Here is a 21,752-nt window from a genome sequence, read left to right as displayed (position 1 = left end):
ATTATTTTAAAAAAAAAAAACCAAACCAAACCAATAATTGTCGGTGTACACCCCAAAAGCACCGTTGACGACGCGGTATTATACTTACAGTGTTTGCTCTGGAAGTGTTGTTGTAGTGCGTCCATGCTCGGCAATTCTTTGGTGCAGTACATGCATATATATTGATTGGGCGTTTTCGGCGGCGTTGACCGTTTTGAACTTCGGGAATTCGACGACAGCTGTTCGCCCAAGTGATGGTTTGCGGTGTGGTTCTGAAACGTCAAAATACAGCTGTCAATGACATCGCACAATTAAAATGATTGCACTGTCGAATGAGGAGGCGACGGAAATTATTATTACTACAGACCGTCTATGTACGGTAATTTCCAAACGGTCGAGCCGAACTTTTAATTTAACTGTTTTGAGTGGCATAAATTTAACGATTTTCTATCGTTCCTTCGGTACCGCCAAAACTAACAGATTCGATTGGTTTTCATTTTACGCGACTACTTAACACGGCGCAAACGATCTTATGTTGCTGTTAATAGTACAACAAGTGGTTTTTTTATTTTTTTTTTTTGTACTTTTAAATGGACATGGCTTTTTAACCACAGCGCCCTACGCTTACTGCTATCTAGTGGCGCGTTTAGAGATCAGTCCGTATTAGTGTAGCCTGCTGTCCGCTACGCTATGTGGATCTATAGAAACATAATAATATTATGTATTGTAATTGAATGATATTTTACAAATACGATTATTATTTAAAGTCGCTAGAAAAGAAAAATACTGCAAAGTCACCAAACAAAACGCCCGGTAAAATACAATTTATACGTTGAATTTCATTAAAAACTAAATATCATAACACTAAATAACATATTCTTTTGTTAGTCAATAAGTGTACAAATATTATGATGGTAGTGTATATGCTTTAAAGAGTTACTCCTAAGTGTGGAAGATATGTTTTTTTTTTTAAAATGGAACTCTTTCGTCTCGTCGTATTAACTAATTGAACCGGAACTAAGATCGGATGTGCTCGAAAGGTATCGCTAAAAGTAATATAAAACAGCTTAGAGACGTTATTCTGTTTGTTTTTATATTTCATACTGGAACATTGGCAGATGAGTAGAAGTAAAGCGTTTTAATCAACAATATATCATATTTTTTTGACAAAAACAATTTTAGATTAAAACAAATGTCCTTATTTTCGCAATAAGCGTATTGCATTTGAAATAGTACATTATTAAATACATGAGTCTAAAAATTAGACGAGGCGTTAAAAGGTCAAGTTGCATGATATAATATTACAATCATTTTTTTTTGTTCTTGGTCTTTTGGTGAAAAACCACCGCATTCGTTACACCCTTATTTAATTTTGAAAATGAAAAAAACGATATTGCGGGGTGTGGTGTCTTGTCATTGAAACCGCTCCTGCCTTAATTAACGGGATCGTGTACATACCTCGTTAATGTAATATTCGGCTTGTAAAATAAGATATCGCACGACAACATAAAGCCAAAAGAAAAAGCCACGTCGTATCCCTTTGTTTGTATTATTGTTAGGACTGATTGTATTGTTCGCTGCACGACCGGTACTAATATTGCATAGGCCCTATTCCAAAAAATGCAGACGTTTTGTTTTGAATAGGATAAGTGTAGGAGCCACGATAGGAGGAGAAATCATTAGCGAATATATTTGCATATGATATCGCCCTGCTAGCCGAATGTGTGTTGAAGATCTATAAATATTATTGTACATAGAGTGGCTATGGAAAGCATCCCCTCGGAAAACTGTTGATAAATTATGTTTTCTAGACAAAAGGACTTGAATGAACGATTACACCTCAATGGACCGCGCGTTTTAAGAGTCGGCCTAGTTTAGTATTTGGTTTAGCTTTTTAATAGAGTTTAATCTCAGATAAATAAATTAATATATTGAATAATTTCCCTAGGATCAACATTATTGACCTGGCGATAATTGTCCTAGGACTTAGCACCTAGTGTTTAGAAATATTTTTAGCGGTCATTGGACCCGGCGATTAGCTTATTCTTCTAGTGGTTAATAGACCTGGCGATTAACTATTAACCTGGCGTTTAATTATTTTGTGAGCGATCGATTTTTCTGACGATTAACTCGACGGTGCCCGGGAAAAACTGTCTAAAATTCAAAACGAACAAAAGTATTTACGATTTCGACCGTTTTACCAAAATCCCCGAACGTCTTTACCGAATCCGAGTACGACATAAACCCATTTTTTGCAAATTTTTTTACCTAGACAGTGTTTTCACCGAGCGCCATCGAGTGACCGGTCATACCGTACTTTGACCCAAACTAACCACTCCGCCGCCCGTTAGCCGCTCTCGGGGATTTGTTTTCCCTCTCCGAAACCCACCTGAAGTTCGTCGGGCTTCCGGAATATCTGCGTGCACTGCAGACACTTGTACGACGGGCCGGCTATTTGCGGTGAATTGTCTCTTTCCGCCGCTCGCTTGTGATGGTTCTGCATGTGCGACGTCAAGGCGGCCGCCGTGCTGTATCCCCGGTTGCAGACCGTGCACTGGAACGGCTTTTGGTTGTCGTGCGTTTTCATGTGGATCTTCAGGTGATCGCTGCGAACCGTCCGACCGACGTTTTTGATTATTGTTATATTACAACATATAAATAACGTGCACAATTATTGTTATTACGTTTACTATTATGCGTACACACACGACACACACAAAATCTAATATTTAAACGACTTCTTTCACTACCCTTTTTTTGTCGCGTGCTCGCTACACGCGAGGACACGCTTACCGCGTCTTCGGTTCGGCCGTCGAATAGCCGGCATGTACGTTAATATATATGTATTTTTTTGTTATTATACATATATATATATATATATATTTCGATGGTTCAACGTACTTGCCGGCCGGCCAAACTTCGTCCGCGGGTCGGCGGCAGCGACCAACACACACATAATATACACAATAGTTTGTTAGCGCATACCGCGGGAGACGCGCGACCGCGGATGGATGATGATTATGCGATGAAAATAATATTCTTCGGCATTGTATTCGGGAGCACGTCTGCGTGACATTTTGGGTGGGCGTGCGTGTGCCCGCGTGATGATGTTTTGTGCATCTTGTCCATCTGTCGACAAGTTCACGACCGTATAGAAAGACACACGGTCCGACTGTGTGTGTGTGTGTGTGTGTGTATCTTCTCCCCGTGGATAATTGGACGCGTGGCCAAACAGTAATTACGTTAAGGGGGAAAAAAAAAAATAAAATAACGACTATTGAATTCGGCGTAACAAGTGTCAACCGGGTACCAGAAATATCTTCTTTACAATATACAGGTACGACCGGGATGGGTACACCACGGGCAGAGAGGTACCTCTACGTGTAGAGCGTACGGTACGTGACCACGAATTCAATGGACGCACTACGAACGCGTAAAGATGTGCGGAGAAATCCACACCGATATCATTAATGACGGTCAAAAGACCAATAATAATAATAATAATAACAACATCATCATATATATATATATAATATACTGCTCACCTCCTTGAAAAAGCATGGTCGCACTGAGTGCACTTGTACTTCTTGTCGCCCGTGTGTAATTTTACGTGCCGGTCTCTGCTGCGTTTGTGTTTGAACAGCCTCCGGCAGAATTGACACTTGAACGGCATGGATTCTCCATGAGTCTGAAAAAAAAAAAAAACCAATCGAATAACATAGGGTAAGATTTCCAGTTATCCTATTTCGAAGAATTTCGGATCATAGTGTTTTTCACGAATAGCTTTTCGAAAGCACACGGTACGCTATTCGGTCCTAATCAAAACTCTGATCATTTTTAAACGAACAACGGCCCGCGTCCACCGCACTGTAAATACAATAATAGTGTACACAATGCTATATGATATTTTGTACCCGATGTGCTCACTGTACCATTAACGATAAAAAAGTAGTAAGTACAGTCAGAAATCAGCAGAGTAGATTTGGGGCGGGAAGGTACATTGATTAGAATGTTTAATAATAATGTCTAAACATGAATAATTTTAAATCAACGTGCGAGTAGGTATATAGGCGTCCTAAGAATAATATGTAGATACATAACACTGTATTTTGACATCTCACTTATTTGATGGCTTAGATAATATAAAAAAAAAAAATGATGGCTATTGTATGAACGAATACTAGAAAATAATACTTGTATCAACATATTATATTATTATGTAATAAACATTTGATATAGCCAATATAATATTATACTAATGAACTATGGTATGAAAATCCTTTTTAGTTATCCTACACTGTTATTGGTTTCAATTAACAAGGCTTGTTGTATAACCATTGATAACGTTAGAGTTTGCACTTATCATTCAATAGGAACTTCCCGACGGGGTGCTCTTTTGTTTTACTTTGTCTGGAGCTTCTTTCTACCTGAGAACCAATAGAGTAGTTCCCGGTAATTAACCCTAAGGACATTGATAATCATTTCCCAGGTAATCCCTTCCCAGGTAGAAAATGTCACTCTCATTGATTATATGTACAACTGTTAGGAATAGAAAACAAATTGTGGTCTTAGGTCGTCCAGTGAATTCGATTGGTACCTTTCCGCTATCGGTCGACAATTTCTGATGGGTGAATATCCGGTCGGAAGACTTATTGTGCTGTTTAGTGCATTTTTGTACACTTAGGTGTTATTATAATTTGTTATCGTACTTGTTAGGTAAATTAAAGATATGAGATAAGAGAACAAAAAGAGAACCTATTTGTTTTGTAAATATTTAATTTAAATTGTTAAAAAGGCTCCCCCAAAGGGGCATGTCCGTTTTTCGCCAATACCGTGCCATTTCCTTGTCTGCCAACAAGATAAGGGCAACTTCCCATCCCGTAAAAAGAAAAAAATATTAATTCTAATTAGTAGATAAAGAGAACGTCACAATCGCGAATTTGAATAAAACGTACAGAAATTACTTTCAAACAAAATAAATAAATCATGTCGGAGATTTGTATCAAATACTTAATTATTAAATGGTAAAATTCGTAATTTTATAAAAAAAATAATAACTGTTTACTTTTATTCAATAAAAAATATAATAAAAATAAAAAAAATTTACTTTCAACAAAATATATATTTTTAAATATTCCGATCCTTATATACATTTGAAACATTTTATTAGCCGTTATATATTATGTTATAATATTTATATATGTATATTATTTGTACCTATAATAATATACATACATATTTGTCGATGTCTGGCTAGTAATCTATTTGTTTAATGGCCATGATATTGTTTAAATACACTATTACAGTGTTAAGTGTACAAATAAGTCCATTTGTTGAAAATGAGCCTCCGACTAAAAATTTGTGTTGAAATTAATAATAAACAAAACAACAGAAACCTAGCTTCGTTACACTACTTATACGTTCTCAGTTTTTCATCGGCGCTGAACATATTTATTGTCGTTTATGTTTCCGTATATTCTGATGGCAAAAAAAAAAAATCACCCCTAATCAATGTGTAGACTAATTTTTGAATTGTTACTTTTTTTTAGTAGGAAACCGAAAAGGGAATCGACCCTTATTTTGTTGGCGGAAAAAGAAAGAGGTAGAAACTGTTTTGGCTAAAAAAAAAAAAAACCGTTCTCGCCCTCAAAAATAAAAAACAAAGACCGGTGTGCCTCGGCCAGAGCGTTTGTTCCTGTTGGTTGTGCGCGGACAGGCGCGTCGCGCGTATCATCTATTTTTTTCATTTACTATCTACGGTCACTGCGGTGGCGCTGGCTCTTCGCGACAACAACGTCCGCGACGACGATAATGACGTTATTGCCGTGTCGCGCGCGTTTCGTTTGGTTTTCGGTTTGATTGGGTTTTTTTTATTATTTTTTTCGTGATTGTCGTCGATCGATTTACCGATCGGGTCGCGTTTCGGTCGTGCGGCGAGCACCTGTTGCTGTGCCGGCGACAGGTGCGACCGTACAGTGTTATGCTCGCCCCGGCGGCCACCGCGGATTCTGGGCACGCGCCCGGCCGGCGAACCGAGTCGACGGCCGGGAAGGTGGCGGCGAGGCGCGGTGCCGCACCGTTTATGGTCCCACCGCCGCCGCAGTGTCCCACCTGTCGGCAGATGGATATCTACAATCAGAGCCGAAGGTGTCTTTGGCGGTGACCGCTCGCGCGTACGATACCCGGTTTGCGTTATGCAGGCCCGTCTTTTTTATGGCGTCGTAGTGCGCGTCCCGACGGTTGTTAACGACAGCGCGTAAACGCAACGGCAGATCCACATCGGCCGCCGGTCCGGACCGTGTGACCGAAAGGATACGACGCGTCGCGGAAACCCGAAACGTGACGGTCGTTGGCGTGCAACGTCCGCGTCCGCGGTTCGTGGCGGACGTGGTGCCGATCGAACAGCCCAAACACCAGATAAATAGTCCGGAAATAATAATAATAATAATAACACGCGAACCGACGACTGGCGAAGCTCGCGGCACGTACCAGCAATAGTTGTTGAATATCTTGTTGGGATATCGGTCGGTCTGTGCGGGTACGTCGGATTGCACGGAAAACATTTGGGTCCAATCTCTCGGTTGGCCCATCCTCGATCCGACTTTGAAATTCGGCGCCACGGTAAATCGCTCGGAATTTCAAAACATTCAGTGTGATATGGATATCGAACCAGATACTAGGTACTGGAGACTACTTCAGCGCCTACTCTTGAGAGACTCTAGAGAGACTCCAGACTCTCGAGCAAAGTCGTTGTAATTGAACGGCAGGTCGGATCAAGACACGAATAGCGGAAGGATAATACTATGGTGTCTGGAAGAATTATTAAGAGGCAACGTGCGTGGAAAACTGGAGCAAATTATTTGTTTGATGTATAACTACAGGTTTGATTAGCAGAAGAAGCCGTTACAGAGCGCACAACAAGCTTCGTTATACTTAAGGTGTTTCGCGATGCAAAACAACAGGTTGGCGGTGCCGGTAAACAGCTCAGGCCGTGAAATCGGATGACCGACAAATCGCGAAATGACGTCAGCCTTGGTGTAATCCGATCCTGTACACATCCACACACAACCTTTTCTTTTTTTGGTTTGATTATTTATGAACAAACCGGAGCGTGAACGCCCGTTGGACGCATCCAAGGTGATTTTGCGAATTGCCGGCCTGAATAGAGATTTTTTTGAAACTCTCTGTTAATATATTTTTTTTTTTTTTTAGTAAATTATGGAGAAAACGTTCTGTCAGCGATCGCCCTCAATCGTCGGTTGGGTACAAAACGTCAATTCAAATGACATTCAACTCGATACAATGACAACATCCACTGCTCGTTTATAAATAACACCATTGACGCGGACAAATCTGTTCAGGTGGAAAATTCGGTTGAAAAGGTAAACGAGTAAGAAATGTTCTTTTAGAGGCAGATTTTTACTATTTTTTTTTTTTTTTGTATTCCAAAACAAAACTGTCGAGTACATAAGTAAAATACTTGAACAATAAGCAATAACGCTGATATAGTTTCTGTCACATCTCTTGTGACGATTTTTTTGCTTCTCCAAAGTCTGAACCAGCACACTTCTACTTTGATACCGTTCAGATCTTCGTTGTGGTAGTTTTTCGAAATAATATTCCGCCTACGCCCTGTTGCGTCCCCTTTGGCGCAATACATGTTTTCCTTCTTCGTCTCGGCCGTTTACGACACTATAGCTGTTGTTGTTTACTAAACTCGTGTTGGCCACTTGTGAGAAACAGTTTTCTCAATCAATTCCATTGTGAATTCTCACATTCTTGCAAACAATGAAAAATGCATTTTCTTTTGTCGAGCCCGGAATTGACCATTTTTTTGTAAAATTATACCCTATCTCTATCACCGTGTGATGATGTTAGAACTTGACTTTGAGCTAATCGACCACACACGTTATTTTAGTTATCACAAGCCTGCAGTGTGTCGCGCTACGCTAACGTTTGTGAACCACTTATGGAAAATAAATCAAATCTAATCGATTTTAATAACAAATAAACGTTTCTTTATGCGTGATGATATTTTGTCGTTACACGACGCAGCATCTCTTACAAGGTCCAACGAGCCGAGTTGAAAAATAATAATATTATTCTGAAGTTGGATAATGGTTGTCCGTACACCTATGTTAGGACAAGTTAACTTGCTTCAACTGTGACTTTGTTGAGTTTCTGGTTATCTCGGACGTCCGTTCGATTAGCATCCCTGTGTGGTGGTTTTCGAGTTGCGTGCTCACACGTCGGCGGTGTTCTTTTTTTTTTTTTGTCTTACACATACTAGTACTATGTATAGATCTTCTTATAATATACGGTACATACCTAACACGAAACGGCCGCTATCGTGGCCGGGTTATCACGTGTCCTTAAATCATCTCGTCACCAGGCGTTGTAACATTTTTTTTTTTTTTTTTATCATATTATACAAATGTTTTGTGGTGGCGGCGGCGGCGGCGGCGGCGACGACAGTAAAACAGATAAAAAAAAATACTACAAAATTCGTGTGAAACACATAATATACAATGTACAGGGTGACGGACGGACAGACCGGGGGAGTTCGAACGTGATCGCATCAGGTCCGGCAATATGTCACACGACGGTCGTGTCGACGGACCGCTTTTTTTTGTCGCCCGGCCCGTGTGGTTGTATGCGTTTATAGATGAAAAATATAACATAGTAGACCCGGGGGCGATAAATAAATAATACTAAAAAACAACATCACACACAACACACTCGACGAATAAACAACGAGCGCGCTCTCGTTGGAAACCAGTTTTCGAGCAGAACCCATTTTTTTCTACTAAGCGTACGCTCCGTATGATAATACATAGTACCTACTATACCTATCATACATGTTTAACACTATTCAAACAGTAGTATAATAGTTAGGACTTGTTGACTGTTTTGAAAACATAAGAGTAAAAGGGTAAAACCGGTACAAAATGTAGTTAATTTTTTTTAACAGTACAATTTAGATTGGTCGACTCGGCAATTCTGAACCCACCCGATGCGATCTGGTCTCCCCGTGTGATCCGATATTATTATATAAATGTACCGAGTATATCATTGTGTAACGGTAAAAAAAAAATCATTAGAAAATTGCAACACTTGGCTTTGATCGGTGATCAGTTTGTGAGGACGCAACATGTGCAGTCTGACCGTGCAAAACACCTTGTCGTTCTTTGCAGTATTGTGCGTGTAATTGATGAAGTAAAATAATCAATTACAAAATTAATCATTTTTAAAAAGCAATCGGTAATACTATTACATTTGTTAACCATTAATCATCGAATTATTTACATACGATGTATCGAAATTATCTCTTCGAGAGGGTACGGTTAAATTTCATGATTTTTTTCAAGTATAACTAATTACATATTTTGAGTCAGTACATTTCGATGATTTTTTTTTTCGCAAATCTTATAATTTCATATTTTCAAGGAATGCCGTGCGATAGTCTACTCGAGTCACCCCACCGATCGTTTTGCTTGGGAATTAAAAAAAAAAAAAGGATCGCGTGTCGTTATTTTATTTTATTTTTTACACACTCGGATCCGTCGGACGATGTGACAACGTGTGAACCCTTTCGACGGCGCTCCGAATAAAAACAAAAAAAAAATTGTTAAAAAAACCCATTCTGCTCCCACACTGGGTTTATGTGATCCGACTATACAGCGTGACTGCTACATAGGGCCACAGATGCTGCACAGCCTGGTTCGACGAGGCGCACATGCTCAAGACGATATAATATTGTACACAGTACAATTAATACAGTAATGATATACATGGTCGTTTTAGGTCACATGCAGAGCGGGCAAACAACGCGAATCGTGCAATACTCTTAATACGACGTACAAATATGTAATAAAAGCTATAAAAGATAATAATAATAATAATAAAAATGTGGCATCTGATGTACGACCATCTTCGCGCGTTCTATCGCACCTTATCGGACAAGGCCGGCGTTCAGGGTCGATCTCAGGCCTCGAGTTGTATAATAATATGTATGTATGTATTCGCCCCGTTTACCTTCTTAGCGATTCAATCCGACTCGGCACGTCGTTGTACAAAGTACCTATGGTCTGTGTTAATGTTTTTTTTTTTTTTTTTCCAATTTTAATTAATGTTGTCCGACCGCAGACAACGCGGCTCCTCCTTGGAAGCACTACCGATTATTTTATGTGCCAAACGAGTTGACCGCAAAATGCCAACAACACTTGATACATAGTTAAGAGTTATTTTTTTGCCGTAACGGTTTAAATTTCATTAACTAGGTATAATAACATCATGTGATTTATAGAAAATATGTCTGACCGACAAACGACATTTATGAAGCTGCGCGTTCAGTTTATGTGCACAGTGATCGTTTGTTGTAAAGAAATGTACTACACAGTGTTTAGACAATTGGATTGTGTACAATATCTAGTTTCTTTTAACAAACCAGTAATGCCCGGTTGAATCGTTGGATATTTTAGTGGATCCTATCATAAAACATTTAATGGTCAGGGATAGTTAAAAGTTTAGCAATTTGTTGCGCATTAAGCTGTCAAAGTCACAGCTGGGAATTTATATTATTACGTTGAGCTAATATATTATTAATCTTTATTTATGTAAAGATACACAGCAGGTTTTTAAATTGATTAGTTTTGAGGAGAAAAAACTGTTATTTGATCATATGTATCGCTTAAGTGTTGAATCGGACTAAAAGTATGTTCGTCTTCTATTATATTTGTTTGCTTTGAGCTTATATTACCAAACGTTTTTTTTTTAAGTTAGACTGAAAAAAATCAACTGACCCTTTATAAGTGAATATTAGTTGCGCGCCGAGAAATTTAATTTGTTTAAACGATTTTTTCACCAGTTTTCAACTATGATGGCTTAACATTAATGGTATGGTTAGTTCTTCGTAACAAATAAAAATAACGCGGTTTAAATAATTAACCATATTTTACGGTTAATTTAAGGATGACATACTTACACTAGTATAGTTGAGTTTTAGTTGTTAGGTTATTAGTCGTATACCTAGTTGCATTGACCGAAACAATCAGTGTTTAAGTTGTTGTAAAACTGTATTGTAGTAAATCGTAAAACAAATACCGATCAAAAAGTATTTCATAGACAAAAACCCGTATGATACAACTGCGTGGATTTAGTCGTGTCAACTACGACAATTATTGCGATGAATCATAGGCGGGTCCGTTGTGGGTGTATAACCGTAAGCTACCGACTGCGGCTGTTAAGTATTTTGACTGCAATATCGCTGCCCCGTTCTGGTCTCGCGCGGACGCGTGCCGTCTTCGGTATGATTATTATTAAATGGTAAAAAAATTGTATTTAAAAAATAATACATATAGGAAGGGTTGAAAAAAAAACGGCAGACCCACCTGTTCGTGCTTCTTCAGGTAGCTGCCCCGCGGAAACGTCTTCTCGCAGTACTGGCAAGCGTACGGGTTGGGGTCGGCCGTGGTGTACGACGAACGGTCAACCGTGGAACCGGGCCGGCTGTTTGATGTGGCGCAGCTGTCCGGCGACGTGTGGTCCTCAGACACGGCCGAGCTCCACGAAGAAGCCGCCTCTTCGGTGCTCACCTCGCCGGTACCGCTCAGCGCTTCTGCAATTAAAAAAAACATAATAACCCTTAGTTAAAACATATACAGGTACAACACGGCCAACGTCGGCTGTGGTCAACATTGCTAAGCCCGACAAAGCCGAGAAGACTGTTTTTATTAACCGTAGAGTCTGGAATATGACAAAATACAGCGAATGAGTAAGTCAGGGTAGGTTAAGTCTAACGACCGTTCAGGTCGCGTACCGGTTTTACTAGCTTGTCGGTCAGGGTTGCCAAACCAGCCTGTCAGGTAGGGTTGGCAACCTATTTGTCAGGGTTAATAGCCGTTGGTCAGGTTAGCTAACCTAATATATTTGTGGAACTAGATCCCTTTAGACCTGAAGGTAATTTGGTACGTGTGACAAATTATATATTAGGAAATATATTGTATTATACAATTTGTAATGTATTGTGTGTTCCATTTTCATGTAGTTTTGACATTGTTAATTTTGAACGCTTTAATACAAAAGACAAGTTTAAAAAAATACAAAGACAAGTCAAGTCATTTTCAGTAGTGCGAGGTGTCCGTTGACTTTGGAATAAAATAGAAGTAAAAGTTTTTTTTTTAAAACCCCTAATTCGAGTTAATGCAGTTTAGAAGTTCAATCGTGTATCTATAAATGATTTGTTTAAAAGTTTTTTAAATTTTATTTCAAGTTAAAAAACCTTATTTTTAGCAAACCGCGGTTTTTCCGGTTACAGTACCTTATGAACAAAGAATAAGTTGGTTATACCATTACAGTTTTATGAGAGCAAGAAAATTTTAGAACGGGGCGTTTACAATTTAAAAATGTTTAACACATAGAAAAGTACCTAGACGCGTTTTGACAAAAATTAATGGTTGAATCGTTTAAACTTCCGTCAATTTTCGTAGAAAGTACTTTCGCATCGGAGCCGAATATATTATGTATTTAAAGGTAATTTCCCTGTTGTGTATAATTTAAAAAAAACCGTTTGGCTAATATAATTATACAATATACAAAATAGTTTTTTCATAAAATAATTTTGCAATACATTTCATAAAATTTCACACGACCGCGGTGTAATATTTGATTTAAAAAAAAAAACCAGCCCGGTCAAAAAGAATACCTGAACATGTCTGATCAAACGTACCCACAGCAGTGTCCAGCGGGTCACCCAATTGTCGGGAGCTCCACGTGTAAGACACGGAAGGCGAAAACGGCTACATACCTAATTATCATTACAATAACATTTTTACCATAAAATAATGATGTATTACAATACCTACTGCGGTAATTGATAACAATTTTATTATTATTATTAGTGTAGTAACCGCGACGGCCCGCGACGTTCGGCTACCGGTACGGCACTGCTGCGGGCCCCCACAAGGGCGGCGCGGCGTTTAATCCCTTCGTTTAAAGCAGCAATAACGATAATGATAATAATTATTATTACACAGAGTGCCGGTGACCGGATTCGTGAGCGACATCCGGCCGCGAGTAGGTGTCAATTATTATTATTATTCGCCGAGTCCGGTCCACGGTTATACACCGTATTGTTATAATAGTCTACGCTGGCCGTGCGCATATACCGCCATCAGCCCACGCCGGCAGATCCACTCGTTTCCACCTAATGACCGTGGTTCCGAGTATTAAACGTGCGACCGCTCTTGATCGTTTATTAAACGTCACCGAGGCAGTCTATTATCGAGTCCTACACGAAGAACGTTGACCGTTAAAAAAAAAATCGTCACTAAACAGCCCCACGTTGAGCCGAGAAACACATACATATATATATACACATATAGTTTTCAACGTTAAATGTACACTTTCAAACAACGTTTTATGACGAATCGATACGGATTGACCTAATCCTTCGTGGCGTTGCATTAAACTGTGTATGTTCCTGTGTAATTTCTTCCTGGGGGTGGGGGGGGGGAGTATTCCAAAGAATATAAAAAAATTCGAGTTAGGCCGGGTGAGTCCTAATGAAATTGCTGCACAGACAATACCGGGTTAGGTGAAATACCTAACTGTTATTATTATTATATTTTTTTATTCAATGGTCAAATCAGGCGGAGAGACTGTTTTTACATTGAACCCAGTCTGAGTCTAACCCGACCAAGCGGTATCACAAAGTTTTGACCGTATCGTTCGTGTATAAAAAACTGCAAACATATTTTAATATTGCTTTAAAACGCACAACAGCGCAGTGTGTACCTACTGGGTAATAAGTAATAACGCGAATCACAAAATTCGTCATTTTATTTTCCGGTGGCCTTATATTAAAAACGCGCACTTACCCAAAGAGCAAATAATATAACACGATGAAATCTCGATGCAAACGTATATTATGATGTAGTACCATCAAGCGAATATTGTCTGTTGGAAAGTTAAAAATGAAAATCACCGGAAAAGTTCGTCGTGCATAAAAAACGCGCTAACTCGTTTATTAAGTATCCGAAATACATATATACAGTATATTCGTGCAAATATAAAATATTAAAAAAAAAAAAAAACTATATTATACTTTGAATTAAATCGTCGACATGTGTGTTCCGTGCAAATTGTTAAGACATAGCTGGGACGTTCGCAGAACCTTATGTACAAGTAGTAAAATAGAATGCAATTCCATCTTGTTTTCACAGAAAACTGCTTATTTTAACTGCGCACCACGGTAAACCGACTACGATGAAGCATAAAATGATATACTTATTTTTAAAGAAACTGTTTTTGTTTTTCATAACTGTAAATGTATAGAAAGGTTTAACGTTTATAATTACGGTATCGGCAAAGCACTGAAAAGTAATTTTGAAACTCCTATTAAAAATTAATTGCGGATATTTTTATACAAGACAACTCCCCAGAGATTATACTTTAAAATTATACAAATACAATATTCATACAGCTCTTTTTTATTTTTAGTATCACTCTGCGACTTTGGTCGCGTTTGAGTTTTTATATAACTTCCAGTAAAAATATCATAAAAACATGCTCACTAGAATGTAATTATTATAATGAACATTATGTCTAACCAATAATGAACGTACCGGATAATTAATTTAACGTAAAATTGTTTTGTTATTTTACAATATTATGAAATTAATAATACACCTACTTTTAAATGAAAAGAAAAACTACAAATTTACAATTATTGAGTGTTAAATAGATCACTGTGTATGGCGCTCTTTAGACTTTACATCAAAATATTAAAAAACAACTTGCATCAACAGTTTTATGCAAGCTGTTTTTTATATTTTCTGAAACTTCCGACACATAGTGAGACAAAAACTTTTAAAGTTATGTTCTAGAAATCAGTTAAGCTATTAGCATATCTTTTCAACTTACAAGTTCGTCACGTCAAAAATAATTATTGGTGTACCCATAAAGCAAAAAAAAAATTAATAATTTTATCAACGTGTTTACTTAGGTTTGGTAAAAAATATTTTTAATTTTATAATTTTTTAAGGTTTTGAAAATATTTCACTTAAAATATTTTATTTAGTAATATTTAGAAAATATATTATTGATACATTGGTGTTGTTACTACATATCGCCGCCCCGGTAGAACAATGACACAACTGCAATAATTGAAATTTTACAAGAGAACCAAAAATCCAAATTATTTTCACTAAAATGTTATGGGATGTAATTTTAATGGAACGGGAATGCTTGAGAAATTATTACAACTACAGTTACGTCGTTTTTCTACATTAAGCGTTCGCTAAACACATTGAAGAATTTAGTCCATTTTACCAAATTTTGCAGTTCTGTCATTATTCTACCGGGGCGGCGATATGATGTCCCGCCAAAAATAGTCTAAATCTGAAACATGCTACAACAATATCAGTAAAATACATTTTAAATATTGTAAAATATCTCTTTGCTACGCAGAAGGTTAGTAGTAGTTTTCAGTATAATGTGGTGCAAATTAATCATTTAAGAGCATTATACAACATTTATCATTTTCCAACAATGCTGTTTTCCAATGCTATTATTGTATGGGATAGTTGACACAATATCGAGTGTGGCTACACAATTTCAAACTCCTAATAATTAAGATTTTAAACTACTCCAAAAGCCTATTTTTTTTAATTTAAGTTTTATAGTGGCAGACTTGCATATTGATTATGATCATTTCAATATTACTAATTGAAACTTGAAAAGTATTTCTGTAAAATAAATAAATAACGGGATCGCATAATTAAGCAGATGTAGGTAAGAGATATACCTTATGCGGTTTATCATACTCATTAAGTAGGTGAACTATTCTTGTGAAACGAACCCAATACCGTTTTTTAACTATTTAAAGCGACATCTTTAATTCGTCAACCGGTATATATATATATAAATATATAAATCCGTATATAGGTAGTTCCGCATCGATTGGCTAAAACGGTATGCCCACGACAATTCATGTTTTAAGCTAACATGTTTTATTGAAGAAAAAATATAAGTCAATTGTCCATATAAACGCATCCTTGCTCGATTTTCAAATACGGTGTATATTACAGAAACATTTCTTGAAATACTTTATTGTATGATTTATTTATTTTTTGATAATTCTACACATAGTATTTGGGCAAAATTAATTTTAATGCAGTTTATGTGTAGGCGATCTCTTTGAAGATGCATTACAAGTAAACAGTTCCATAAAAATGTAACATAATGACATTATTAATTGCTATAAACAAATTAGTAATAAACAACAATTATACCGTGACAGTTTGCCCTTAAAAAGCTACTTCCATTTATAATATATGTATTATGAAAAAACATGATTTTATTTTTCAAAACATGTCTGTACTGAAAAAACTAATCGACTTAATTAGTTTCGTTGTACACAAATGATAAAATAATAAGAATTGTTTAAAATAAGCTAATGATGCATTATATATAGATAAAATGTACGTACTACTCAAATAGCGGTTTTAAATTTATTATTGGATTTTCAAATTATAAGAGAAAATAGAAATACTCAAACGATAAAGTTGTATTAGCATTCAAATAAAATTACATCCATAATGAAATACATTAAAAATATGTTATACAATTATTTTCTTGTAGTTTAAAATATTTTTACAAAATTTAGGTAGGTATTATAAAAAAATGTAAATTTTAGATATTAGTGTCAATATTACTATTAAATTTAAAAAATTGTTTAGAAAAAAAAAATACTTAGAAATATTGCATTTTGGGTCGCGAAACATGATTTGATAAAAAGATATAACAATTACCATGTTACTTATAACATTTCACATAAAATATAATTTTTTTTTTTTGTAATACATTACCACTATTAATACTATTGTAGCGGTTAACATATATTTTAAAATTAATTTTCTCGCCAAATCAGTCTGTAATAAACATTTCAAAATATTGGATCACATCCGTAACTAACCTTAATTAGCTATAATTTAAAAAATAATAATAATATTGATCTCATACCGCAGTTTTAAATAATTATAATATGTTATATGTTTTTTCTTGCGGGTAAGTGGAAGGTATAGTAATCGTTTGAGGTTTTGGATTAGTGTAAACATTTTATACTTGCACCGTTACAGGTCGAACTCAATATTGGTATGTAAATGAAAAATTCCGACCTAGTGTGAGAACACGTATGTACGTAAGCACGATAACACAAATGATAGAAGTTTTTTTAAGGAAAATCAGAAAAAACTGCTCTCTTGAGACGTTGGCGTGTAAGCGATAAATCTGCAATGGAAAAATAAATATACCGAGGGAGGAAAAAAGTATAAGAAAACATATCTTAGTAGGGATCGTTACGATTGCACTATAAGCCTCATAACTTAAAATCCCGACTTTACAACATACATTGATATACTTATACCACCGTGTTTTACAAAAAAATATTACTAAATGACTACACTATTGAAATTCACCCGGTAACTTGATACGAGTTTTACGTTATTGTTTATATTGTGTTAATTATAATTTTTTAAACATTTCTGATAACGTTAAAAAAACGATCGAGCATGCAATTTTTTATACCGATAGCTGGTTAAAATATATAGACATTTTATTGAATACAAACTGCTATGGGTGGTCGATAGTTTGGACATTCTGTTAACTTTTGAATACAACACAACTATTTACACTTCAGTTGACATTCAAATATGTATGTGAAAAAAAAAATAATAAAAATAACAACAGACACCCAATTTCGTAAAGGCGAATACATGTTTGTACCTATTTCAGGTAAACCGGTACCCGGTCGTATACCTAACATAAACGTCTTGCCCATTAGCAGCATTTATCTAACGTCTGTCACTAAATATGACAAGTCAAGCCTTTGAATACCAGACGACCCAACCGTCTGAATACTGACACCGAACAGCCTTAAACGCCAGACGGGTACCAATCATATAGGCCTTTATAAATGCGACAAAGCAAAACATGCTAGAGAATTATATTAGCCTTCTCGAATTCTGCAAATAGCCAAAAACACAATATTTTTACAGCACACTCGGTAGTACACTTTTCTTTTACTTTGTATCGAGTTATTATTTTTGAAATAATAATACACGGGTTAGGTTTATGGTTATTAATCGCTATAACAATATTTCCTAACACTGAAAGCGTTTATAAGTTTCACCTAGATTCGATAATGTACTTAGTCTGTCCTAACCATTAAAAGGGCAAACGCAAAAAATATATTCAACATTTTCACGTTAGTCAAATTAGATGAAGTTATAAAGAGCCAAGTTAATTATGACTTTTTGCTTTGACGATAAATTCAAGAATTAACTAATTGTACGATACAAAGGAACAAGGAACTGGAAAGAAGTCCTTTTTTTTTTGGATCACAATACATTTATTTCCTTAAAAGACTAATCAAAAGTTATCACAGTTGTGCCATCGATGTACATATAAGTATTTGGGCAAAACAAATTTACGCTTAAAATTCATAAGCATGTTATATATTGTATATTTTCTAATGTAATACTTATGTCGATGGGGCTACCTATATATATTCAACAGCTTATTTACATTGTAATCCTATCAAAATATATATGTATTAAACATCTACTTGTTCTTTAATAGCATTGGCGAATTCGACGAGTATGCTTTGAACTGTATTAATAGAAATCGAATATATTAATCTATTAGAAATGTATTCAAATGTATTTTTTCAAAATTAACAAATAAAACGGCGTCTTTTTATTTCAATCAATACGCGATATTTATTTTGTAATTTACATTATTTAATTAACGCTATAGACATAGTACATACAGAATTTAACCCTGAATTTTTTTTATTGTTTGTCGGTATTAAATTATAGACAGTACCTAATGCCGGTTGCAAGAAAAGTTGATAAATTTAATTGGCCAACAACAAGCCAGTAATTTATGTCTAAGCAACCACTAAATGATTGATTAAACTTTTAACGAACGTTTCAATCAACCCTCCAGAAGTGCATTATTACTATAACGATTATTATTATACCTTCGATGTCTTGTTCGTCGTTATGGTCCTTGTTGTTGGATTGTATTTTTTCGATCAGCAGTTGAAGACGACTACTGTTGCCTTTGAACAGCATTTATACCTCTGTGCGCTTGCGGCCGGACGGGTTCGAGACACTCGGACGCGTTACCCGAAACGCGGTTCGACGACGGTATTATTGTTTTTTTTATACTTAAAACTCAAAACGGAATAGAAAATGCCTACGTGAACAATCGATATTTTTTTCGTCAAAATTTCCAACAAAAACCGTGCGATTAAGCGAGACCGTTTGACGGCGGCGTTAAAGGTGGCTGCAACGCGCAGTGGACGTGCACCCTCGGTGAGACGCGCGGATCGTGTCACGGCGGCCCCGCGGCGGATGGATGCTGTTCGCGGCGCGTCCACGGCCGTCGGGTCCAGCCGATTGGACGGTCACCCAGCGGCCCGGGCGGGGCGTTCCCCACTATCGGGCCGCGCCGCCGGGACCGGTTCCGCGCGACCGCGGCCGCCCGCCGTCTAGGCCGGTGTACTATTATTATTATTGTTGTTGTTGTCGTTTGCCCGTAGTGCGGCCGCGGCCGCCAAGGGTACGCGCGCGCGCGCAAACGGCATCCGGGTAAAGCGCGCGGCCATCCGCCCCGCCGCGCCGCGCCGGTCCCTCTAATTACGCCGCAAACCCGTCGCGGCTGTATACGGTTGCGTACACGGGCCCGGCGGAGGGGTCGCGAGGGGGCGGTTTTTACCTAATCAGGTTCACGGCCGCGGCCGAGCTTTTTTTGCCGTACCGGTCGCGCACGCCTGACTTGACGACCGCGCGGCGGTTGTTAAATTATTATTATTTTGTCCGGGAATTCGCGGAATTCTCGCGGCGGCGGCGGCGGCTTAGCTATAATAATATTATACATTATTATTACTACTGCCTGTACCTACTCAAAAGCGCAACATTGAAACCGACGGAACGACAATGATTTTCCGCCGACCGTTTATGTAGGTTTATTGCGCGCAAGCGTTATCTATTGTTACTCTTCCGCGGCCCAAAGTCGTACGACCAGACTTTGTGGCGGCCACCGCGAGGTCGAGTGTATAATATTATGTACACGTGCACCGTCGTGTGGTAGATACGTTTAGAAAAAAAAAAAAAAAAAAAATACCAACACAGTGGGATCGGAAAAGTCACACTGTCGCGGGTCTTCGGGAATGATTATAACTGACGAAATAATCTATTAATTATGTATATTTTTCTTAAAAAAAAGTATTTTTTTATTGAATACAATCTGTATACAAAAAGCATTTTTTACAAGTTGACATAAATTGAAAGGGTCCAATGGAGGCCCTTCGTTCGAACGATTTTGTACCACATCCAATTTGTCTTCTTGGTGTGAGTTATCCAGTAACGAGTCCAAGACGGATTCTATCACCAATTTGTTGGGGTTGCTACTGAGTTTTTCATAAAAACACTTGCAGTTGCATTTACCGTGTTGATACCAAAGTGGAATGACGCTCAAGTGATTATGCAAGTCTTGTATTTTGTGTTTGTTTGAGGATCTAGCAGAGCCCCAAAGTACAATGCTATACCATAATGGCTGTAGTAAAGCTTTGTAGAGTATTAATTTGTACGAGAGTTTTATTTTGGAGCGCAGAAGTGGCCAAAGTTCGGGGAAGACGTGTGATCAACAGTTTCCCCTCATCAGTTATGTAAAAAAAAAAAAAAGAAGTGGCCTAAACAGATGCAGTATTGCAGTCTTGAGTTAAGTTTTTTGAGTTGTCTTCTATGTGAGGGGCCTAATTAGTTATAAATATATTTTAGACAATCAACATATGTTAAAAATCATAGTATTTGATGATTTTTCAAGTTTTTCATAATAAAAAAGGGACACTTCAGATTTTTTTAGGGGGAATGAGTAAGCTTTTTAGATTTGTTAACCTGTAAAGTACCTTTGAGTACGATTTCACATAATGAAATCGGTTCAGCGGTTTAGGAGATACTGTGGGCCATGACACAAATATAGAAAAATACATATTGTAAAAACTAAAACCAATACCTTCTAAACTCCACATGGACAGTACAATACAAAATTCAGAGCTTCCCGTCAAAGTTAGAGATATATTTACAATGTCATGCAATTCGAGTCAATGTTTCTATTAGAATTGTAGATTAGTACTATTGTTAACAAAGTTGAAGAGCTCAAAACTCTTAAATAATAGATCTTCTGATTTTTGTATGATCTGCACTTATAAAGTTTTGATTAACATACTTTTTTTCAAATCTTAAAATGACTTAACGAGTACAAATTAAAATTGTAATAACACTTACTAAGTAAAATAAGGTAGAGTAATTTCAAACTTATCCTAATGTAATCTAATCACCCTCTAAGTGTCTAGATCTGTTGCAAATGTTTCAGAAATTTATAATAATTTCATTCGTCAAATATATAATATTTTTACTCGTAAATACTAAAGAGAAATATTTGATACGAGAATATGATAAAAATTATCTAGGGTCTCTCTTCTCGCTATGTTTATGGAAGTGTTTTAATGGTTTTTTTTTATGTAAAGCAAAAATTAACATATTTTTCCGAAACCGCGGTTAAAAAAATGTACCTACCTAATTATTTTTTTTAATTTCCATAAAAACTGCCTTTCAGAAAAAAAAACAACTACAAATATATACATAAAGTTGAGTGCAAATAAATTACAGCAATAACAATAATATTGTCGAGGGAGTCGGTGCGGT

At 36.9% G+C, this 21,752-nt stretch overlaps 1 protein-coding gene across 1 annotated transcript in view; it reads right to left on the bottom strand.

Annotated features, from left to right (window-relative positions):
* Positions 1-21,752, bottom strand: part of LOC126839919 (zinc finger protein 423) — an 81,917-nt gene that overhangs the window by 5,251 nt on the left and 54,914 nt on the right. Inside the window, 4 exon segments of the mRNA XM_050575371.1 lie at positions 89-251; positions 2,369-2,585; positions 3,525-3,667; positions 11,370-11,596. Coding sequence (XP_050431328.1) covers positions 89-251; positions 2,369-2,585; positions 3,525-3,667; positions 11,370-11,596 — 750 coding nt within the window.

Source organism: Adelges cooleyi, unplaced genomic scaffold (assembly GCF_023614345.1).
Source record: "Adelges cooleyi isolate 19-005CV unplaced genomic scaffold, UGA_ACOO_1.1 ACOO_flye_CR_arks_rails_tigmint_CR_PRNA_31, whole genome shotgun sequence".
Taxonomy (NCBI): domain Eukaryota; kingdom Metazoa; phylum Arthropoda; class Insecta; order Hemiptera; family Adelgidae; genus Adelges; species Adelges cooleyi.
The sequence above is the reverse complement of the archived record's forward strand: the minus strand, read 5'-3'. Positions and strand labels throughout refer to the sequence as shown.